General features: G+C 37.6%; 1 protein-coding gene across 4 annotated transcripts in view; it reads left to right on the forward strand.

Annotated features, from left to right (window-relative positions):
- LOC129768927 (uncharacterized) overlaps positions 1-19,848 on the forward strand; it is an 89,007-nt gene that overhangs the window by 32,481 nt on the left and 36,678 nt on the right. For all 4 annotated transcript variants that reach the window (XM_055770875.1, XM_055770873.1, XM_055770874.1 and 1 more), the window contains one exon: positions 6,288-6,513. In XM_055770875.1, the coding sequence (XP_055626850.1) occupies positions 6,288-6,513 (226 nt within the window). The remainder of the gene's footprint in view (positions 1-6,287; positions 6,514-19,848) is intronic.

Genomic DNA, 19,848 nt, shown 5'->3' on the forward strand with positions numbered 1-19,848 from the left:
GAAGCGCTTACTACCACTATTGAAGCAGCACGAGGGACCGACCATCTTCTGGCCGGATCTCGCTTCGTGCCACTATTCAAAAGACGTGTTGGAGTGGTACGAAGCCAACGGGGTCACCATCGTGCCAAAGGAAATTAATCCGCCCAACGCGCCGGAGCTTCGTCCAACAGAGAAATATTGGGCGATTATGAAGCAGGCCCTCCGGAAGAACCCAAAAGTTGTCAAATCGGAGGCGGACTTCAAGAGAAAATTGATTTCAGAACCTTATGGACGGGGTAAAGAGGAAGGTGCGAGCATACGGGCTTGGGCTCGAAGTATGAATAAAAAGAAAATTTTATTTTAAAAAAATTTTTTCATAAGGATCGGTCTACTGGGCGAATTTCTACAGCGTTTTTTTCGTGATGCAATTTGATGTGACACACCCTTTACTATACTCTCATAGTTTTATCATTATTATTTACCGTTGATTGGTCGCTGTCTAAATCGACATTGGAATACTGAACTTAATGAATATCGAAGTAGTTTCTTAGTATCTCATTCAATACATTGTCAGCGCTCCCAGAATCAACGCCCAAAGAATATGCAGAACGGTAACAGAAAAAGCCGAACCGAATCGGTTGAGTTGTGGTGGTATTGGTGACAGCTACCACTGCGGAATAAATTTTAACATTCTGTTTTCCACCGAAGAACACAGCTCTCACCACAAAGACGAATGTTTAGTTCAGTTTTCCAATTTGGCTTTTTTCATGGCTAGAGGCGAACGAACTGAGAAATTTTGATGCCTCTACAATTCATGATGTGGATTATGATCATCATTACCGAGAAGTCCGAATATATTCCTAAACTCACACAAGCGCTCTTCCAGAAAAAAATGTAAACATCAATCCGCTGCTTGTTACTTGGGATGTTATATAGAATACATCTAAATTTTTAAAATATTTCTTCAGTCGAGAGTTTTGGTGGCCTTGAAAAGCTCCGATGAGTGGTTTTGTAGAAGCGACTCAATGTGGATAATTTATGCTTCCTTCTAGTTCTCGTGAGAAAAATACGCGATTGCCAATGCACGTATTGCACTCAGTATGCACCGCGAACATTCTTCTCATGCAATATGCAGTCCGGCCACAGGCGATCATATATTTTTTCGTCTATTTGATAACGCATAAAGTCAACAACTCGTGCTTGTGATTCAATTATACATAAATAATCTACAACTAACGATATAGAAACCGACGCGGTACGTTCTATTTCATATTTCTCATCTGCTCTGCTTCTGGCCGTCAGTACAAGTGCTGCACTATGCATGCTTCGTGCATATTCTTGTGCAAAAAAATTTGCACGTCCGTTCAACACAGTAGCAGTAGCATCCGCTGGGTAAAATTATTTGAAATTTTGCGTAAACATAGTTTGATGTGTATTGTTTACACTGGTTTGTTGTTGATTTCATCAGGTGCGCAAAGGTTTTCAAAATGACGACGAAAGAAAAGTCCGGAAACCGAACGCCTCAGTTCGAGATGTGGCAAAAATGTTGCATGTAAGCAAAACTACCAACTCTTGAGCACTGTTAAAGTTCAGAAGTTCCCAAACCGTAACGAGAAAAAGAATACGGACACAAAAAGCTGTATCCGGACGTTGTACGACCAGAATTTAACGAAACCACACTGCTGCGTAATGGATGGCGAGACATATGTGAAGGCGGACTTCAACCAGATTCCAGGAATCCTGTATGTGACTGCCAAGGATAAGTTGGATGTTCTTGAGAACCTCAGAACACAGAAGATGTCGTAGTTCGCTAAGAAGTTCTTGATTTGGCAAGCGATTTGTACTTGCGTAAAGCGTAGTACACCTTTCGTTACCGCAAGCACCATGAATGGACAGGTCTCTCCAAAAGCAGCTTCTCCCTTCTCCTGACACGACGGTTCAACGATCTTCTGGCCGGATTTGGCATCATACCACTAAGCGAAGGACGTGCCAGAGTGATATAAAGCGATAGATGTCGATTTCGTGCCGAAAGGCCTGAACTTCCTATGTTACGGACCCAGCTTAGATGTACTCTGTCCAACTTCTATAAGACCAGGTGAAGAAAGTGCTCACGGAGAGAGAAGAAACACAACTCGACGCATTTCACCAAGAAAGTTTTGGCATCAGAAAAATGGCTCGTCGATCTCATCAAGTATTGCTCAATTATTTGGTGAATCCTCAAGGATACGGTAAGAAGGAGAGAGCTCCACGTAAATCGAAGTTCTCTGACCGGGATAAGCGGAAAATAACTAGAACATCTTCGAATACTTCAAAATCGCTTATGCAAATAAAGCAATATTTTAATTTGAATGTTACTCGGGTGACAATTCGTCAAGTAAAGGTAAAAGTTCCTCATCTTACACCATCTCACATCGGAAGACATCTGAGTTTTGCCAAAGCTCACATGAACCTACAGTGGGACATGGTATGTTTGGACAAAGAATGTTTCCAATATAATACATTTTGCTATATACCTGTACTGGCCATACAGGTTTTGTTCCTGCCGCATCGCTGTAGACTTTGGCCGATGAGGAAACGAACGGAGTGAGAAATGTCAAAGAGAGAAAGAGGACATTGAAAACAAACATTCACTGTGGAGAAGAAAAGTTTAGATTCAAACAAAAGCGTTGGAAAATTGTAAAAAGTTGAAGAAAATTGCTGAGAGTTATTAGGAAGTTCGAGAAAAGTTTAAAAGACCGTGTGATTTTGAAAGAAGAGGCGTTCGCTAGTTCGCTAAACTAAAATTGGAATTTGAATCGGCTGCTAGAACGTCAGGAATTCACGGCATTGAGCTTAAATTCGGAACAGAAGGGGAACGTTTATTTTCGGAAGGCGAAGAAAACTAAAATTGTGAGATATAATAAAATACTTATGTACCATTAAATAATTTTAAAAATACAATTCCAGTTTAATCTGTTGCATCAGAACAGATTGCCAAAAGGAACGTTTTCTTATCACTCGTCCGAACGATACCGTAAGGAAAAGTTCTTCAATGTGTAGGTTATCTTCACTGGCGAAAAATAGTTTAATTTGAATGGTCCTGATGGCTTCAATGGGTACTGCCGTGATTTACGGAAGAAAGAAGAGTATTTTTCAACCACTAATTTTGGTGGAGGCTCGTGCATGGTTTGGGCGGGGTTCTATGCAACCGGAAAGCTCAAGATAGCTTTCAGATAATTCAAGGATTACAAACATGTTCCGGAGTTCTCTCTCCTACCATTTTTGCATTGATATCGGCAAAAAAAATTACATTCCAGCAAAATAATTCATACTATTCATACCAACAAGGAAACTAAGCAATGGATTAAGGACCACGAACTTAATTTTTTGGACTGGCCGGCTCACTCTACAGAATAGAATCCTGTTGAAAATATTAAGGGGATCCTTAAAGGCAGAAAACGATTGAAGAGCTCAAGGTCGCAATTTCGGAAGCATGGAAAAATATCGAGAAATCCGCTCAGCAGAATTTGGTAAATAGTATTCCAACACGAATTTTTCAGGTTATTAGTCGAAATGGCAAGGTTGTCAATTATTGACATGTAAATCATCCGATTGTTCTGAATTTTTCATTGATAATACTTATGAATTTTGAAGTGGTCTTATAGAAACTGGACAGCTGAAATTATCATATTTAAGCACAATGAAAAAACAAACAAATCTTTTGAACGAAATTGACATTAAATATACTTTATTATAAGCATTCAACAATATATGAATGTATCTTGTTGAAATTCTAACTGTTTGTGTTGCAACGAAATAGAATCAGGGTGGTCTTATAGTAGTTGGACAGAGTGTAGTGGAGCCGGACGTAAAATAATTAAATATCAAAATTGAAGCGCAACGGTCGCCTTTGAAGTCTTTTAAAAAATAGACCAATGTAAACGAAATAATGCCAGCAGGAGGGATCCACATGTTTGTTGCTTTCCTTCAAATTGTATTATATAGCTTCCAAGATAAGCGCGCCAGAGTTTTATGACTCAACAAGACCCAAGCAAGAATTGGACAGAAGAAATAGGACGCTAAACACATGTGTTGAGGCGATAAGCGGCGCTTTATTATGACGCTAACAAATTAAGGGTCAGGACAATAAGCCAATGGGGCAGCGCAAACGCACATGGTAGAGATAGCGCATTAGGCGAAGGAATTGAAGTAGAAATTTTGTTGCTGAAATCAGCTAGATGTTTCCCACTTTAACCTTTTTCGTGGGAAGCATGTTTTGATAAGAGGCCCCTTATCGCGCGTGGAATGAGCGCGAAGGACAGAGAAAGATTAGGGCCGAAAATAAACGAGAAAGATTTCTAAGCGGTTGATAGGAAAGCGGATAACCACGTGGTTTCGTTATCTGACTAAGAAGGAGATATATTTTTTCTCTCTCTCTTTTTGAGATTAGGTGAGGCTAAATTTGTATATATATATATATATATTTTAAGTTTTATTCAATAAATTTTAGTTAAGTTCAATTTTAGTAGACAGTCAATCAAGTTCAATTCATCCACCATCTACAATAAGTTTAACCAGTGTTCTCTATTCCGAAATCATTGATCAGCGTTGGCAACCAGGCGCCACATATAAGGTATACGACAAAAAGCGAAAATCCCAAATCAAAAAGTAGTTCACAAGCTTCACTCGGACGGATCATTCTGGAGTCTTCGATTTCCGAAGTTTTGCATCTACCCTAGTCGGGATTTCTTGTAATAGGGGACTTGTCAAATTAAAGCTCAAAGTCTTGCCTTAATAGTACGCATCTAGGGAACTTTGATTCCCCAAATTTTATTTGGTGTTTTTAGAGAGGAGCCGAGTCAACAAAGATTGCCAACATCTAGGGAATTTAGATTCCTCAGATTATACCCTAAATACGTGATGAAGTGATGAAGATTGTAGAAGAAATGAAGAAAGCATGGGTTAACATGCAAAAAAAACTGTCGATTCCGAGTCGTGCAGGACCTTATGGCTGAGGTTAAGGTCAAGATTTTGTTTGGTGTTAATAGAAAACCGAATTTTGATATTGATTTTTGTGTGTGCTTATTCTAAACGGTGCACCCATTAAGTTTTTACACAGCTTCAAAGTTTTCCCACACAAATGATTTTCCCTGACTTAAGCAACATTTGTCGATGAACGAACTGAGTTCATGATCGAATCCGTCCGAATACCGACGCTCCATAGTGGCAAAGGATGCGGCTGAGTTGTAAGTATATTATGACAATTTTTGACGTAGAACTACGTCTTTCATTAAGGGTGCCAAACCAGAAAACAGGTCACGTTTTTATGAAATGAAGTTAACGTTAATAACTATTTTTGCCGCGAACGGATTTTGACGAATTGCATACCAAACGAATCGGAAATTTCTTAAGATTTGTTTTTTATGCTACATATTACAATCCCCTGGTGTGCAAATGGTTTAAATTGATGAAAACTAGAAACACTTCCATTTTCCCATACATTTGTCATTTGTGAGCTTCCCTACCCATGCCGTCAATAACGAGCAACTTATCGGATCAACGAAGGAGAATGATTTAAAGTCTTCGTGAACAAAGAAGGGAAGAAGAAGAAGTAGAACGAAGGGGAATATTTGCCTAGAGCATAAATATTGAATCTCACTGAGGCAAACTTTCAGTATCGTTCTAAATACGAAGCAATGAATATCGGTTGGTCTTTCTTGTTTTGAGACATCACATGTCTTCGTTTCGGATTGAGCTGTAGACGCGACCAAATTAATTAATTGCTGATGTCACTCAGGCATTGCAATCATTACATCAAATTGACGCCATTCCATTAAGGTTCTAAACTACACAATTGTGTGGGGAATCATCAAACTAGGCTATCCTCGGCTCACTAAGAAAATAATTGTTCAGGAATTTTGTATGTGACTTGGTTTCGCATGACAGTAACAAAACTATCTCCACCAAGGATGACAGCTTAGCTAATCGAGACTAGAAATATTGATAGAAAGGGTTTCTGCGCGGAGGACTTGAACAAAATAACAGCGTAGTTCTACGTCAACAATGTGGTTGTGTCTCGGAAACAACTCCTATAATTTTTTTTCAAAATTAGAAAAATTCAATGACAAGAAATCTAAATTACGCTTGAATTGAGTCAAAAATGTAAAAAAAAATATTGAAACTGTAATATAGCACCTAAAACATTCAGTGTTACTAATGCTCAAAATATCAACAATGTAATCGTAATCGCATCAAATGATTCATGCAACCGAGAAAACATGGATTCTTTAAATAACAGTGTTAATAACATATATTTCATCTGCTTCAAGCCCCGAGCCCAACGAGCACACCAAGAAAGTGCTGAAGCAGGGCAAGGATGCCCGCATTAACATTAAAATATTTCTTGGTGAAACCGTGCAACAAGATTCATCCGATACAGGCGTCAGTGACACGGAAAGCTCCACGAATCACACCGAACCATCGCCCCCACAACGCCTCCCTCAGAACCCACAGCAACTGCTACAAAGTATTCCGAAGATGGAGGAGGTGAACATGGTATGTATGTATTTTTTTTTCAAATGTTTTCCAGAATCGATTTAAATTTCAATCAGATTATGGTTCCCCAATTCGGCACATGTGAACAAAAATAGGCAATAAAATGGGCCACCGAAGGTAAATTGTTTGTTTTGTTCACCTGACGACTGATTTGGGGCAGTGAATCCTATACACTTCGATACGGCACACGTTTCAACGGTGCTTCCAGCAGGGAGTGAATTGCAACCAAACCAAATCCAGTCACGCTATCCACAGTTTAGCTGGCGGCTGTCAGTGAGGTTGCTATAAAAAATCTGAGGGCTATCGAGAATGTGATTTGTCGGTGACGGAGAGACGGGGGGAAGAGTTCAAATGAAAACAAACTTTCGAGACTATAAAACTGGGCCATCACAACGGTGCTCTTGTGCACAACGACGTAAACTTTGCAGGGAAGCCGGCTGTAGAATTACGGTACTCCCATGTTGGTGAATTTCGCACTTCCAACTGCGAACTTTTAAATCGATTCTACGACTCAATTCAATTTATATATCTACACCTGAAGCTAAAACAGTGAATGGCATATTGTGCAATGTAAATGAAAGAAAAATACATCAAACGTACAAACGGCTAGACCCCTTCACATTCATGAATACTTTCACGATAAATCTCCGGTTTTATTGGCCTTTGGGAAAGCAGGAGTCATTTTTTGTGTCTCTCAATATTTTCAGGGTGACTTGAATAACGTTTATAGCAAACACGCGTTGAATAGAACCATGATATGTTCTCGATAGTTTAGTCGTTATGTTTGTCTGGTTATTACAGTTTCTGTTATTGGTTCTATATGAAAATGTGCGATAGTAAATATTTATCGATATACATTTATATTTAACGACATATATTGGTTCGTAAATAGATCAATGTTATTATATTAACATTTCTGTTTCTTTATTACTTGCCAAAGAATATTGGTAAAACTTGATATCACGCGATTGATAGTGGCAGTCAGTGCTTGGAAATATCTGTATCACATCAATCTTTTCAGCAGAATTTCCGGCCACATTCGATCATTATACCATTGTATTCGGGATACCGAAAATGAACCAACGCCAAACCTCACAATCACAGCAAGCCACTCACAGTTGATTCATCCAGTTTTTTTTCATTCTGTTTTTCGTTCTGTTCTGCGTTCACGGAATGTGAGCAAAACAAAATATCCCTAGTTTTGTCATTCATTGACTTTAACATACCAGTTCATTCACTATCAGCATCGTTCTCGGACACTGACGAAACGGAGAAATTCGTTGAGGAAGATAAGAAAGTACAGAATGCTCATAATAGTGACAATAAATTAAATTGTTCAAGCATGCAAGGTTTCCGTCTCAGTTAAATTGCTTTCATTTTACATAGTGAATATGCAGCTCCAAATCCACTTGTCAGAAATGCTTCAAAAGAAGAATTCCGATGTAAAAAATACCGTTTTGACTCAAATTTCAAACATTCAATTCTTTTTAAATTCTGAACACACGAACATAAAATGGTGGTGTCCATGACACGACCGCAATGGGAATATTTCGAGCTTCCTTTTGCAAACGGATCAAACTATGCTATAGGATTAGCGGATGAAATTGCCAACATCCAGCTTTGGCTGACACAGTTTGCATTCGCTGCTTGGATCGATTCTGCAGAATGCCCCCTCACCGTCCAAGCCTAAGCAATCCTTAGCTGTGAGTGTGCATGCAGATCTTGCTCTTTTGTTGGCATTTCCGCTTGCGCCACCGATTTGCGTTGCCCTTTCGGAGTAACTTCAAAAACAACTGAATAAGCAAGGCACTGACTCAATGAGAAAATCACACACATATCGGGATACTGAAAATGAACAGTCACAACATTCCTGACAATTCAATGGCAATGAATAAATGTGAATGAATTCTCATGACTCGAGCTTTGAGGAAATCTCAGAGAGCACAGAATGAATATGAATGAACACAGTTGTAAATTTGTTTGCCGTCGAATGAATGACAGTAGCATCGACAAGCAAAATAAACGCGTTACACTGATAAAAATATATTTTCAATGTTGCTTAACAAGCTCAATATTTCCAAGCTCTGGTGGCAGTAAAAGAAACAGGCTTTCATATATCAGAAAACTCAGCGAAACATAGTGAATCCTTGAAAATGCTAGTTCGCTCTACTGGAATACTGACACATCCGCGTCAAAATAAAAGCACGAAAACTTCGGTGGATAGGTGCAGTCAATCGTATTGACACATAATTGTGCATATTGGATATCGAACTTGTTCAGTGCTCGATACCGCGAATGACTTCATTGGGGATGCGAAATATTGCTACATATCTATGAAATATCTATCGAAAAAGAAGAAAAAAATCTGTAAAAATATTAATTCTATTCAATCTATTCAATAATTTATTAAAATAATTTTCGAATATTTCCATCTCTCCAACTGATGGACAATTCGAATTTAAAATATAACAGTATAGCGATCTATACTGGTACAGGGTGGACTCGATTATATACACTCTCCAGTCATTTCACTGTATATAATCGAATCCTGTATATAACCGGTTAAAAAAAAATTTTTTTTGATTTAAAAATTTGTTTTAAAATATCTTTCTCATATAAAAAATACGAATACTTTCAGGAGGTGATAGAAGATCTTATTTGATAAAAAAAACCCTTTTACGCGTATGTTCGTATTTCAACAATGTCAGAGTTATTGAACTTTTTGTCTGTTTCGAGCTATGTTTGCCTTAAATTGGCTATAATTCAAAATTTGCGCTACCGAGTACAATTCGGTCCATTTGGAAGATGAGTTTATTTTACACAGGGTACAATTTTGAAACTTCCAAATTACTGTTTTTCCAATTATTCGACCAAATGTTTTACGAAGAAATTAGTTTCTCATTGGTGTTCACTGAAATTAAAACAGACCGAAAAGTAGAAACTTTTTTGCGATGATTACACTTCACGTACACGGTTCGGCATGGATTCCTCCAGCTTCTGGCACGAGGTGACCGGGATGGCGTATCAACAAGCTTGGATTCTATTCCACAGTTGCTGCTAATTCTTCAACTTCTCCGTGTACACTGGGGTGCCAATTTCAAAAAGTTACCCTATACAAAATGTTCACCACCTCGAAAAAACACCCTATGCAAAATATCAACTCAATCGGACTTAAGAGAGTGGCGCAAAGCGGCCAAAGTTTGAGTTTTTTGAAAATCGAAAAATCATCCAAGAGGGGAATCGGGGTTTTCCAAAAAAAAAATTAATGCCAAATGTCTCAAAATTGCATGAAACGTCGAGAAATAGTGTCATCTCGAAAGAAAAAAAAATTGTCAAAAATCTACACTCTGGTACTTAGTTTTTTTTCGGAATACGAAACGAAAATTATGGTTTAGGGTGCCAATAAAAATAGTTATCTCGATTTTTCATACGGAACTTGCTGTGAAATGTTGATTTGCACTATAATATACCCTATGCAAAATACTAGCTCATTCGAATTGTAGACGTTAAAATTTGAGTTTTTTGAAAACCGAAAAATCACCGGAAATCGGGGTTTTTAATTTTTTTTTTGTCAAAAATTGACTTTTCAGACTTCCGTCTGACCAAGCGCCAAAAAAAAGTTTTTTTTACAATTTTTTTTCGAGATAACAGTAAATTTCGACGAGTAATGCAATTGTAAGACAATTGACACCAACAAATATTTTTGAAACCTCCGATTTTCGGTGATCTTTCGTTTTTCAAAAAAACTCAAATTTTTACGTTTGTGACGCTAATAAATGAAGTTCGAATGAGCTAATATTTTGTATAGAGTATATTATCGTGCGACATTTCGCAACAAGTTCCGAATGAAAAATCGAGATAACTATTTTTATTGGTTCTTAAAACCATACGTTTCGTCTCGTATGTCGAAAAAAAAGTCCCAGAGTGTCGATTTTTGACAAAAAATTTTTTTCGAGATAACACTAGATCTCGACGTTTAATGCAGTTTTAAGACATTTGGCATTTTTTTTCATTTTTCAAAAACCCCGATTTCCTTTACTCCCCTCTTGGATGATTTTTCGATTTTCCGAGTCGATGAGGTTTACCTTCGTCTCATTCAACCACCGTATATTTCGCCAGCGCTTTTCCTGCTCCGGACCGATCCAATCGAAGTGGTCTTTCGCGAACTTCAGCCGCGCCTTCAGATACTCCGGCGTCATCATCGGGACCTTCCGGAGGCTTTTACCGCCTAGATCCTGCTCCACCAGCCGCCGCTGAACTGTCCGGGAACTCACGGACAAGTTTAGCTCGTCCCGGATCTTTTTCGAGGCCTTGAAGGGATCTTTTTCTGTTTTTTTGAAGGGATAAACATTTCACATTCTATTCAAACATCAAAGGCATTTTATTTTGATTCTCAGTATGAAGGTCACAAAAAAAATTTAAAGATCAGAAAAAATGTATTGTCCAGGACATTCATTTTTTGCCATCATGGAATTCTTGATCAAATAAATCAATTGAAAATTATTATTATAAATTCAACAACTGATATTCATACATCAGCAAGCCGTGGAATAAAGGTGACGTATAATTTTCATCAAAACGAATATTGCAGATTTTCTTCGTGATTTTTTTTTCTTGTAGGTCATTTCAGTGTTTTGAAGACTATTTCTCGAAGAAGTTGTGAAGTTATTGGAGCCATTTGTTTAGCGAGTGGAATTCCCCGAAGAAGATATACGAATTTTGAATTTTCAAGTGTTTTTCGGTGTGTGTGAAGCTTCCCGCTGTATTGAACCTTGGTGCAGGATTTCTGAAGATTCCCTGCCTCTGGAAAATATAAAACAGCTAAGTTTTTGTTTTGTGTTACTTAATTAATTAATTAATTTTATTTAATTTTTTTTTATATATACAAAAATAATAGTTTTATTTTCTGTGAGTGTTAGGCATTTTATGCTCTCTCTGCTCTCATTTTTATTACACAATTCTATCTAAATGGAGGGGAACGAACCCTCCGATGTTGATATGAGCATCGTAGCTTCTCCTAGTAATTGTTTTTCTGAAGTTCGTCCTTCGAAGAAAAATAAAAAACAATCACAGTTAAATTCGACACAGCCAACAATTGATTCTGTTTCACTCAGTTCGGTTCAAAATCTAATTAATTCTCCTCAACATCCAATCATTGAGAATATTCCTCCCAAGAATCTTTCTCGAATACGACAATACCAGAACGTTTCGGGTTCATCGAAAAATCGTTGGGTGGTATTCTTCTGTTCCAAAGGGAAACCTTTAAGAGTGACCCAAATTTGTAAAGACTTGAAATCTAATTACTCAAGTGTCTTGGAGATTACAAAAGTTAATAAAGACAAACTTCGTGTTGTGCTCTCGGATTGTAAAGACGCTAACGCAGTTGTAAATAATTCTTTGTTCACTGCTGAATATCGAGTGTATATTCCGGCACACATTGTTGAAATCGATGGTGTGGTTTCGGTAAAATCTCTCCAACTAGCAGATTTCGAAAAAGCAGAGGGTATTTTTCATGATGTAAAACTTCCTCATGTGAAAATTTTAGAAGTTCGATCGCTGAATTCATTTATAATTGATGGCAACGAGAAGAAATATTTCCCATCTGGTTCTTTTAGAATCACCTTCGAGGGCACAGCTCTTCCAAATTATGTGCTCATTGATAAGCTTCGTCTTCCAGTTCGATTATTTACTCCCAAAATAATGTCATGCACTAATTGCAAACAGTTAGGTCACACTAAAACCTTCTGTTGCAATAAAATTAAATGTTCTAAGTGTGGAGTCGATCATGATGAAAGTATTTGCAACAAGGATGCTGATAAATGCATTCTTTGTGGAGGTGTTCCTCACACAGTTAAAGACTGTCCAAAATACAAATCCCGTTCAATTAAACTTAAACAGTCACTTAAAGATCGTTCTAAGCGATCCTTTGCTGATATACTCAAGGCAGCTCAGGTATCCGAGATTTCAGAAAATCGTTTCTCTGCTTTATCAGAGGATGATGAATCGGATACTACTTTCGATCCAATAATCGCGGGAAGAACCAGGAAGAGAAAAAATACTTCCTCCTCCAAGCCTGCTAAAAAAAGAGGATTATCCTCTAATCAACCAACCTTCTTCTCATTTTTCTGCTCCTTCCAACAGTAACCCTCCTGGTTGGGGATCCTCTAACTATGACGTTCATTTCCCTGAATTGTCAAGTCATCCCAGATTTGCTTCTCGATCGGTTCCTGGACCCCAATCATTTTCAGGAGGTATTTGCTTTTCTTCAATTGTTAGATGGATCTTTGATATTTTCGGAATTTCAGATTCATTGAAATGTCTCATTTCTGCTTGGCTTCCTACTATCAGTCAGTTAGCTAAACAAATGGTTGCAAAGTGGCCCCTCCTCTCCTTCATTAATTTCGATGCCTAATTTATTGGATGAGTCAGAGAATTCTACTATTCTACAGTGGAATTGTAGAAGTCTTCTTCCAAAACTTGACTCTTTCAATCAAATGCTCCATTTTTTCAATTGCGATGTGTTTGCTCTATCTGAAACATGGCTTCGTTCGGACAATATATTAAACATCCATGATTTCAATATTATTCGTTTAGACCGTGATGATTCCTATGGAGGAGTTCTCATAGGTATTAGAAAATGTTATCCATTTTACAGGATTCCCCTGCCTTTAGTCACAGGAATTGAAATTCTTGCGTGTCAGGCACGCATTAAGGGTAGAGATTTGTGCATTGCTTCTATTTATATTCCACCAAGTACAATGCTTAATTATCGAAACCTTGTGAATATAATTGAGCTTCTTCCACAACCTCATCTTATTTTGGGAGATTTCAACTCACATGGCATTGGCTGGGGTGAATCTTTTGATGATCGAAGAGCTAATTCTATTTATGATCTTTGCGATGAATTCAACATGACAGTTTTAAATACAGGTGATATAACAAGAATTGCTCCTTCATCAGGCCGCGCAAGTCGCTTAGATTTATCCCTTTGTTCTTCCTCTTTATCATTAGATTGTCATTGGAAGGTTATCCAAGATCCACATGGAAGTGATCATTTGCCGATCACCGTTTCTATTTCAAATTATTCTAAATCGTCTGAAACTATAAATGTTCAGCATGATTTATCTAGAAACATTGATTGGAAGAGATATTCTTCAATTATTTCAGAATCAGTGGCATTAGTTAATGAGTTACCCCCGTTAGAAGAATATAATTTTCTAGCTGGTTTAATTCATGACAGTGCTATTGATGCCCAAACGAAACGTTTTCCTGGGAATTCGTTTCGCAGACGTTCTCCTAATCTGTGGTGGGATCAAGATTGTACAAATCTCTATAAAGAAAAATCGAATGCTTTCAAGAATTGGCGTAAATCAGGCTCCTGCGAACGTTACGACAATTACATTTATCTGGAGCGTAAATTCAAAAGCTTCATAAAAGCCAAAAAGAGAGGCTATTGGCGTAATTTTGTGAATGGGCTTTCCCGAGAGTCTTCCTTGAGCACTCTTTGGAGAGTTGCCAGACAAATGAGAAATTCAACTCATTCAAATGAACAAGTTGAATATTCTGAAAGGTGGATCTTTGACTTTGCCAAGAAGATATGTCCAGACTCAGCACCTGCTCCACCTCCCTTCTTGGAGACATCTGATGATATTGCGCCTCCGTTCAGTATGGCTGAATTTTCGTTTGCACTTCTGTCATGTAACAATTCGGCGCCGGGGTCAGATAGGATCAAATTCAACTTATTGAAAAATCTACCTGATAATGCGAAGAAACGTTTGTTAAAATTGTTCAATGTTTTTCTTGAGCAGAACGTTGTTCCGCATGAGTGGCGACATATTAAAGTTATAGCTATTCTGAAACCTGGTAAACCTGCGTCTGATTATAATTCTTATAGACCAATTGCAATGCTCTCTTGCATTCGAAAATTATTAGAGAAAATGATTCTATGTCGCTTAGACAGCTGGATAGAATCCAACAACCTCCTCTCACCTTCGCAGTTCGGGTTTCGTAGAGGTAATGATTGTCTTGCTCTGCTTTCATCAGAGGTTGACATAGCCTTGTGTAGTAAGCAACAAATGGCATCAGTGTTCCTAGATATCAAGGGTGCGTTTGATTCAGTTTCCATTGAGGATCTTTTTGAAAAACTTCATCTAAATGGGTTTTCTCCAAAATTAAATAGTTTTTTGTTTAACCTAATACGTGAAAAACATATGAGTTTTTCCCATGGTTCTTCGTCAGTTTTACGGATTAGCTACATGGGCCTTCCTCAAGGCTCATGTCTTAGTCCAATCCTTTACAACTTTTATGTAAATGACATCGATGTTTGTTTATCAGGAAACTGTACTTTGAGACAATATGCAGATGATTGTGTAGTGTCGGTAACAGGCACAGTATTCATCTGTATAATCCCTTGCAGATTTCTCTTGATAATTTGGTTGAGTGGGCTTGTAAATTGGGTATTGAGTTTTCTTCTGAAAAGTCAGAAATGGTTGTGTTTTCAAGAAAACACCGTCCCGCACAATTGCAACTTAAACTTTTGGATAGAACAATTAGGCACTCGCCGTCATTCAAGTATTTAGGAGTTGTGTTTGATTCTAGAGGCACATGGGGTAAACACATAGGTTACTTGAAACAAAAATGTCAGAAACGAATAAATTTTCTCCGATCCATAACAGGGACTTGGTGGGGGGCGCATCCCGTCGATTTGATTAGGTTGTATAAGGCGGCTCGCACACCGCAGCAATAAGCAACTAGCAAACTGCAGTACACAATATGCAACAGGAAACATATTTTGTTGTTCTTCGCATACCAGAGCAATAAAAACCCCTGACATTATGCAAACAATCGCCTTAATGTACGAAACTTGTCAAAATATGAGCGATAAGTTGCTATTCAACCGACACGCCGTGTTGCTAGCGACATGTGTTGCTCTGTAAAGGCGACAGCGATATCGTATTGCGTCGGTGTGCGAGATCAACAAAGATTAAATGGAAAAATCCATTGGTGATAATATTGCTTATTGCATGTTGACAGTTGCTAGTTGCTCATTGCTCCGGTGTGCGAGCCGCCTAAAACAACCGTTCTATCTGTTATGGAGTATGGAAGTTTTTGCTTCAGGTCCGCTGCCCGTACTCATATTATGCAACTGGAAAGGATCCAATATCGCCGTTTGCGTATTGCTCTAGGATGTATGCAGTCAACACATACAATGAGCCTAGAAATTTTAGCTGGTATCCTTCCTCTTTCTGTGCGCTTTTTCGAGTTATCATTTCGTTTTTTGATACGTTGTGAAACACTCAATCCGATAGTGATAACAAACTTTGAAAAAATGCTAATCTTAGGCACTCAATCTAAGCGAATGTCGCTATATCTTGAATTTCTGACCCTGGAAAGCCCATCTGCTTTACTTGGTTTCCAGACCATTCCTTCAATTTTGTTCAATCCTTCTATTAATTTTGACTTGTCAATGAAAGTTTATGTGAGTGGTATTTCCAGTGATCTCCGCCAAATAGTCATGCCTGCAATTTTCTTGTCAAGATATAAACATATTGACTCAACCAAAATTTTTTTTACTGATGGATCTAGTCTTAATGGTTCCACAGGTTTTGGGGTATTTAATATTAACTTCTCCATATTCCGTAAGCTTAGTTTACCCTGTTCGGTGTTTGTTGCGGAATTGGCTGCAATATACACTGCATTACAACATATTCAGACCTTGTCCCCTGAACATTTTTACATTTTTTCTGATAGTCTCAGCTCTTTAGAGGCACTTCGTTCGGTAAGGTCTAGATATTCTTCGTATTTCTTGTCTGGAATCCAACATCTTTTAAGTGTTTTGATAAGTAGATCATTTAATATCACTTTTGTATGGATTCCCTCTCATTGTTCGATACCAGGAAATGAAAAAGCTGATCTTCTTGCTAAGAAGGGCGCTACGGAAGGACTGTTATTTCATAGGCCAATTACTTTTGATGAATATCTCCATTTTCCTCGTGAACGTGCACTTCAATGTTGGCAGACAAGTTGGAATGGTAGTGATAAAGGTCGGTGGCTGTATTCTATCATTCCTAAAGTTTCCCTCAAACCATGGTTCAAAGGATATAATTATTCTCATGATTTCATTCGAGTAGTGTGCAGACTCATGTCTAATCATTATTCCTCGAATGCACATCGTTTTCGAATTAACATCAGTGATAGTAACCTATGTATTTGTGGTACAGGTTACCACGATATTGATCACATTGTATGGTATTGCTCTGAATTTCAAAATAAAAGGTTATCTTTAATAGAAAATTTTCGCAAAAAGGGAATGCCACTCAATGTTTCGATCCGTGACGTTCTGGCTACTCGTAATCTCGATGCAATTATGTTGATTTATTACTTCCTCAAATCCATACACTTTCAAGTATGAGTATGTGTGTATTTTTCTTTTATTTTTGATTATCGTTTACTTCTCCAACTTTTTTGTTTTTTGTCATGAATATTTTTATTATTTATCAATAATATATGGTTATTAACGTTTTCATTTTTCTTCAACTATTTTCCTCAGAACTCAAAAATACTCAGATGCACGCAATTGCTCGCAATCTTCAAGGAGGTGGTTTTCTCTATAAAAAATCCTCAAGAAGAAGTCTTAAATAATATTTCATAATGAATTGCTGTATAATTATTTATATTGTTCTATTTCTTGAAAAAATCATAGGGTTTTTATGCCTTTATGAGAAAGAACATTTGCATAGTTCTACTCACAGAGACTTTTCCCTATACATAAACACGGCTCATTGATGCTTAACGTTGCTGAGCCAGTTGAAAATAAATTAAATTAAAAAAAAAACTGATATTCATCCAGTAAATCCAACCGTGCCAAGCTTCTGGAATTCTGTCGAAGTCTTGGTTGTAGTCGCAGTTCTAGGAAAGAACGCTTCCGCTGGTTCTAATATTACCATCCAATTTTGTCACAATCAAAATCAATCGAATTACTGAAACACCAATTAACAAAAAAAAAATCTACGATCAAAAAGATCGCAAAGATCGAAAAGAAAAGATCGATTTTAGCGATTGTTTGGAGTATAAAGAATCGATCCAAAAAATCCAAGATCGGAAAGAAAAAGATCGATCTTCTAAATATCGATCCAAGATCGCCCAATCCTACATTAAACACGAAGGTTTTGGATCGTCCAAAGTACTCTGCGATCTCACGTTGGCTGCCGCCTGCCTTGGACATTTTGCGGCTGACCATTCTCTGTGTTTCCGTGCAATTTTAGTTTTTAAGCATGCTTTAAACGTATTTTTTAATGAATGACTATTGTTTTACCTACAGATGTTATAAATTTCTTCGAACAAAGCAAATAATTTATTATAAATGGATTGAAACAATGGATTGGATTTTTTTTCTTCGGTTTTTTCGGAGTTTTGTCACTTTCTTTTTTCGCTTAAGCAGTGGTCTTAAAGTTTTGTCCGACATTGAACATATTGTTGTGGGAATATGGGCTTGGGTTTGTCATATTTACGCATATCTTCCAAATTTTGCGTATATCTTAGAAATTTTATGGAAGTATGGGTTGAGGGTTGAGTTGAGAGCCTTTGAGAACTAGCGATAAGTTTAGTAATACTTAACAATTTTTAATTTCCCGATAATGTCAAGAACGTCCAGCGACAACCCAAGTAACAGTTCGGCTGAAAAGTTCATAAGTTCATCACAAAGCACCATCTTTCAATGGGTACGTGTTAAAATTTGACAGCAATCGGTCGATTGGTTCGTGAGTTACAGCATTGAGAGAGAAGAAACTTTGTTATTGTGAAACTCCTTAAAGTGTCACAAATCAATGAAAACGATGGCAAAATTGCATGAATTCGGCTTCGAATTGCTTCCGCATAAACCGTATTTTCCAGATCTGGTCCCCAGCGACTATTTTCTGTTCGCAGACCTGAAGAGAATGCTCGCTGGCAATAAATAAAAAATCAATGATGAAGTGAAAACCGAAACTGAGGCCTATTTTGAGGAAAAACCGAAAGAGTACTATTAAAAATGGTATCGAAAAGTTGCAAGATCATTATAAACGCTGTATCGCCCTCGAAGACAATTATGTTGAATAATAAAATTTTGCAAAAAAAAATTGTTTTACTGTGTTAACTCATAAACTTTTCAGCCGAACTGTTGATTTTGGATGCAGAAGGAGCTCTTGCGTTTCATATATCATAAAAGCTTCAATTCCATGGATTGTGTCCGGCACTATTGCGCATGATGCTTGCTGACTCGGAAACCGCCCCTGTTCTCGCACAGAAGTCATCACCTCCGGAGTATTTTCACCGCATGAATCGTCCGAGAAATACGTTGAATAAATAGATTTAAATTTTTTGGTGTCTTGAAGTGCAAATCACATGCATCCTTGCCATTTCGGCTAATAACCTGGAAAATTCATGTTGGAATATTATTTATCAAATTCTGCTGAACGGATTTCTCGATATTTTTCCATTTTTGACGAATTTCATGCCAACTCGACTTAGGAGTTGGCAGAACCATCTCAGATAGCAGTGAAGCGTTGTGGGTGTAAACAGATGGGTCATTTAAGCATACTGCATACTTGAAATAATCTAAAAAAGAATTAGACTAATTTTTGGAAAAAGTCAATTTTTTTCTCTCAATTTTCTACAAAAATTTATAACTTCAAAACACCTACAAAATTCTTGTTAGAATTTTAGATCTTGTTAAAATACAAACTTTTGTCGAAGACATCAATTTTCTATTTTTTATAGTTTTTGGAATATAAGTCATTTTTGTATGAAGACTCCTGAAAAAAATAATGCTTTGTTTTTAAATAGAGAAAAGTTAGCAGAGCATTTAAAATGCGATAATTTATATTAGGCTGTCAAAAAAGTCCTGAGGTTTTTTTTTTTGAATTTTCATTTGTTCATAATATTAGTTACAATCATCTGTTTTAAGTCAAATATGCGCCGTTTTGTTCGATGACTTGTTCCCAACGAGATGCCAACTTCATAATACCCTTGTTATAGAAGCTCGCTTCCTTATTGGCAAAAAACTCGGATAGCCAATTTTCACAGGCCTCTTTTGTGGCTAACTTCTGACTACCTAGCTCGTTCGCCATGGACAAAAACAGGTGGTAGTCACTTGGTGCAAGGTCCGGACTATACGGCGGATGCAAAAGAACCTCCCATCCGAGCTCCCGGAGCTTCTGGCGCGTCACCAAAGAAGTGTGTGGCCTGGCGTTGTCCTGATGGAAGACAATGTGGCCTCTGTTTATCAAAGATGGCGTCTTCTTCATGAGTGCTACCTTCAAGCGGCCCAGTTGTTGGCAGTACAGGTCCGAATTGAGC

The sequence above is a fragment of the Toxorhynchites rutilus genome, chromosome 2 (assembly GCF_029784135.1).
Source record: "Toxorhynchites rutilus septentrionalis strain SRP chromosome 2, ASM2978413v1, whole genome shotgun sequence".
Lineage (NCBI taxonomy): Eukaryota > Metazoa > Arthropoda > Insecta > Diptera > Culicidae > Toxorhynchites > Toxorhynchites rutilus.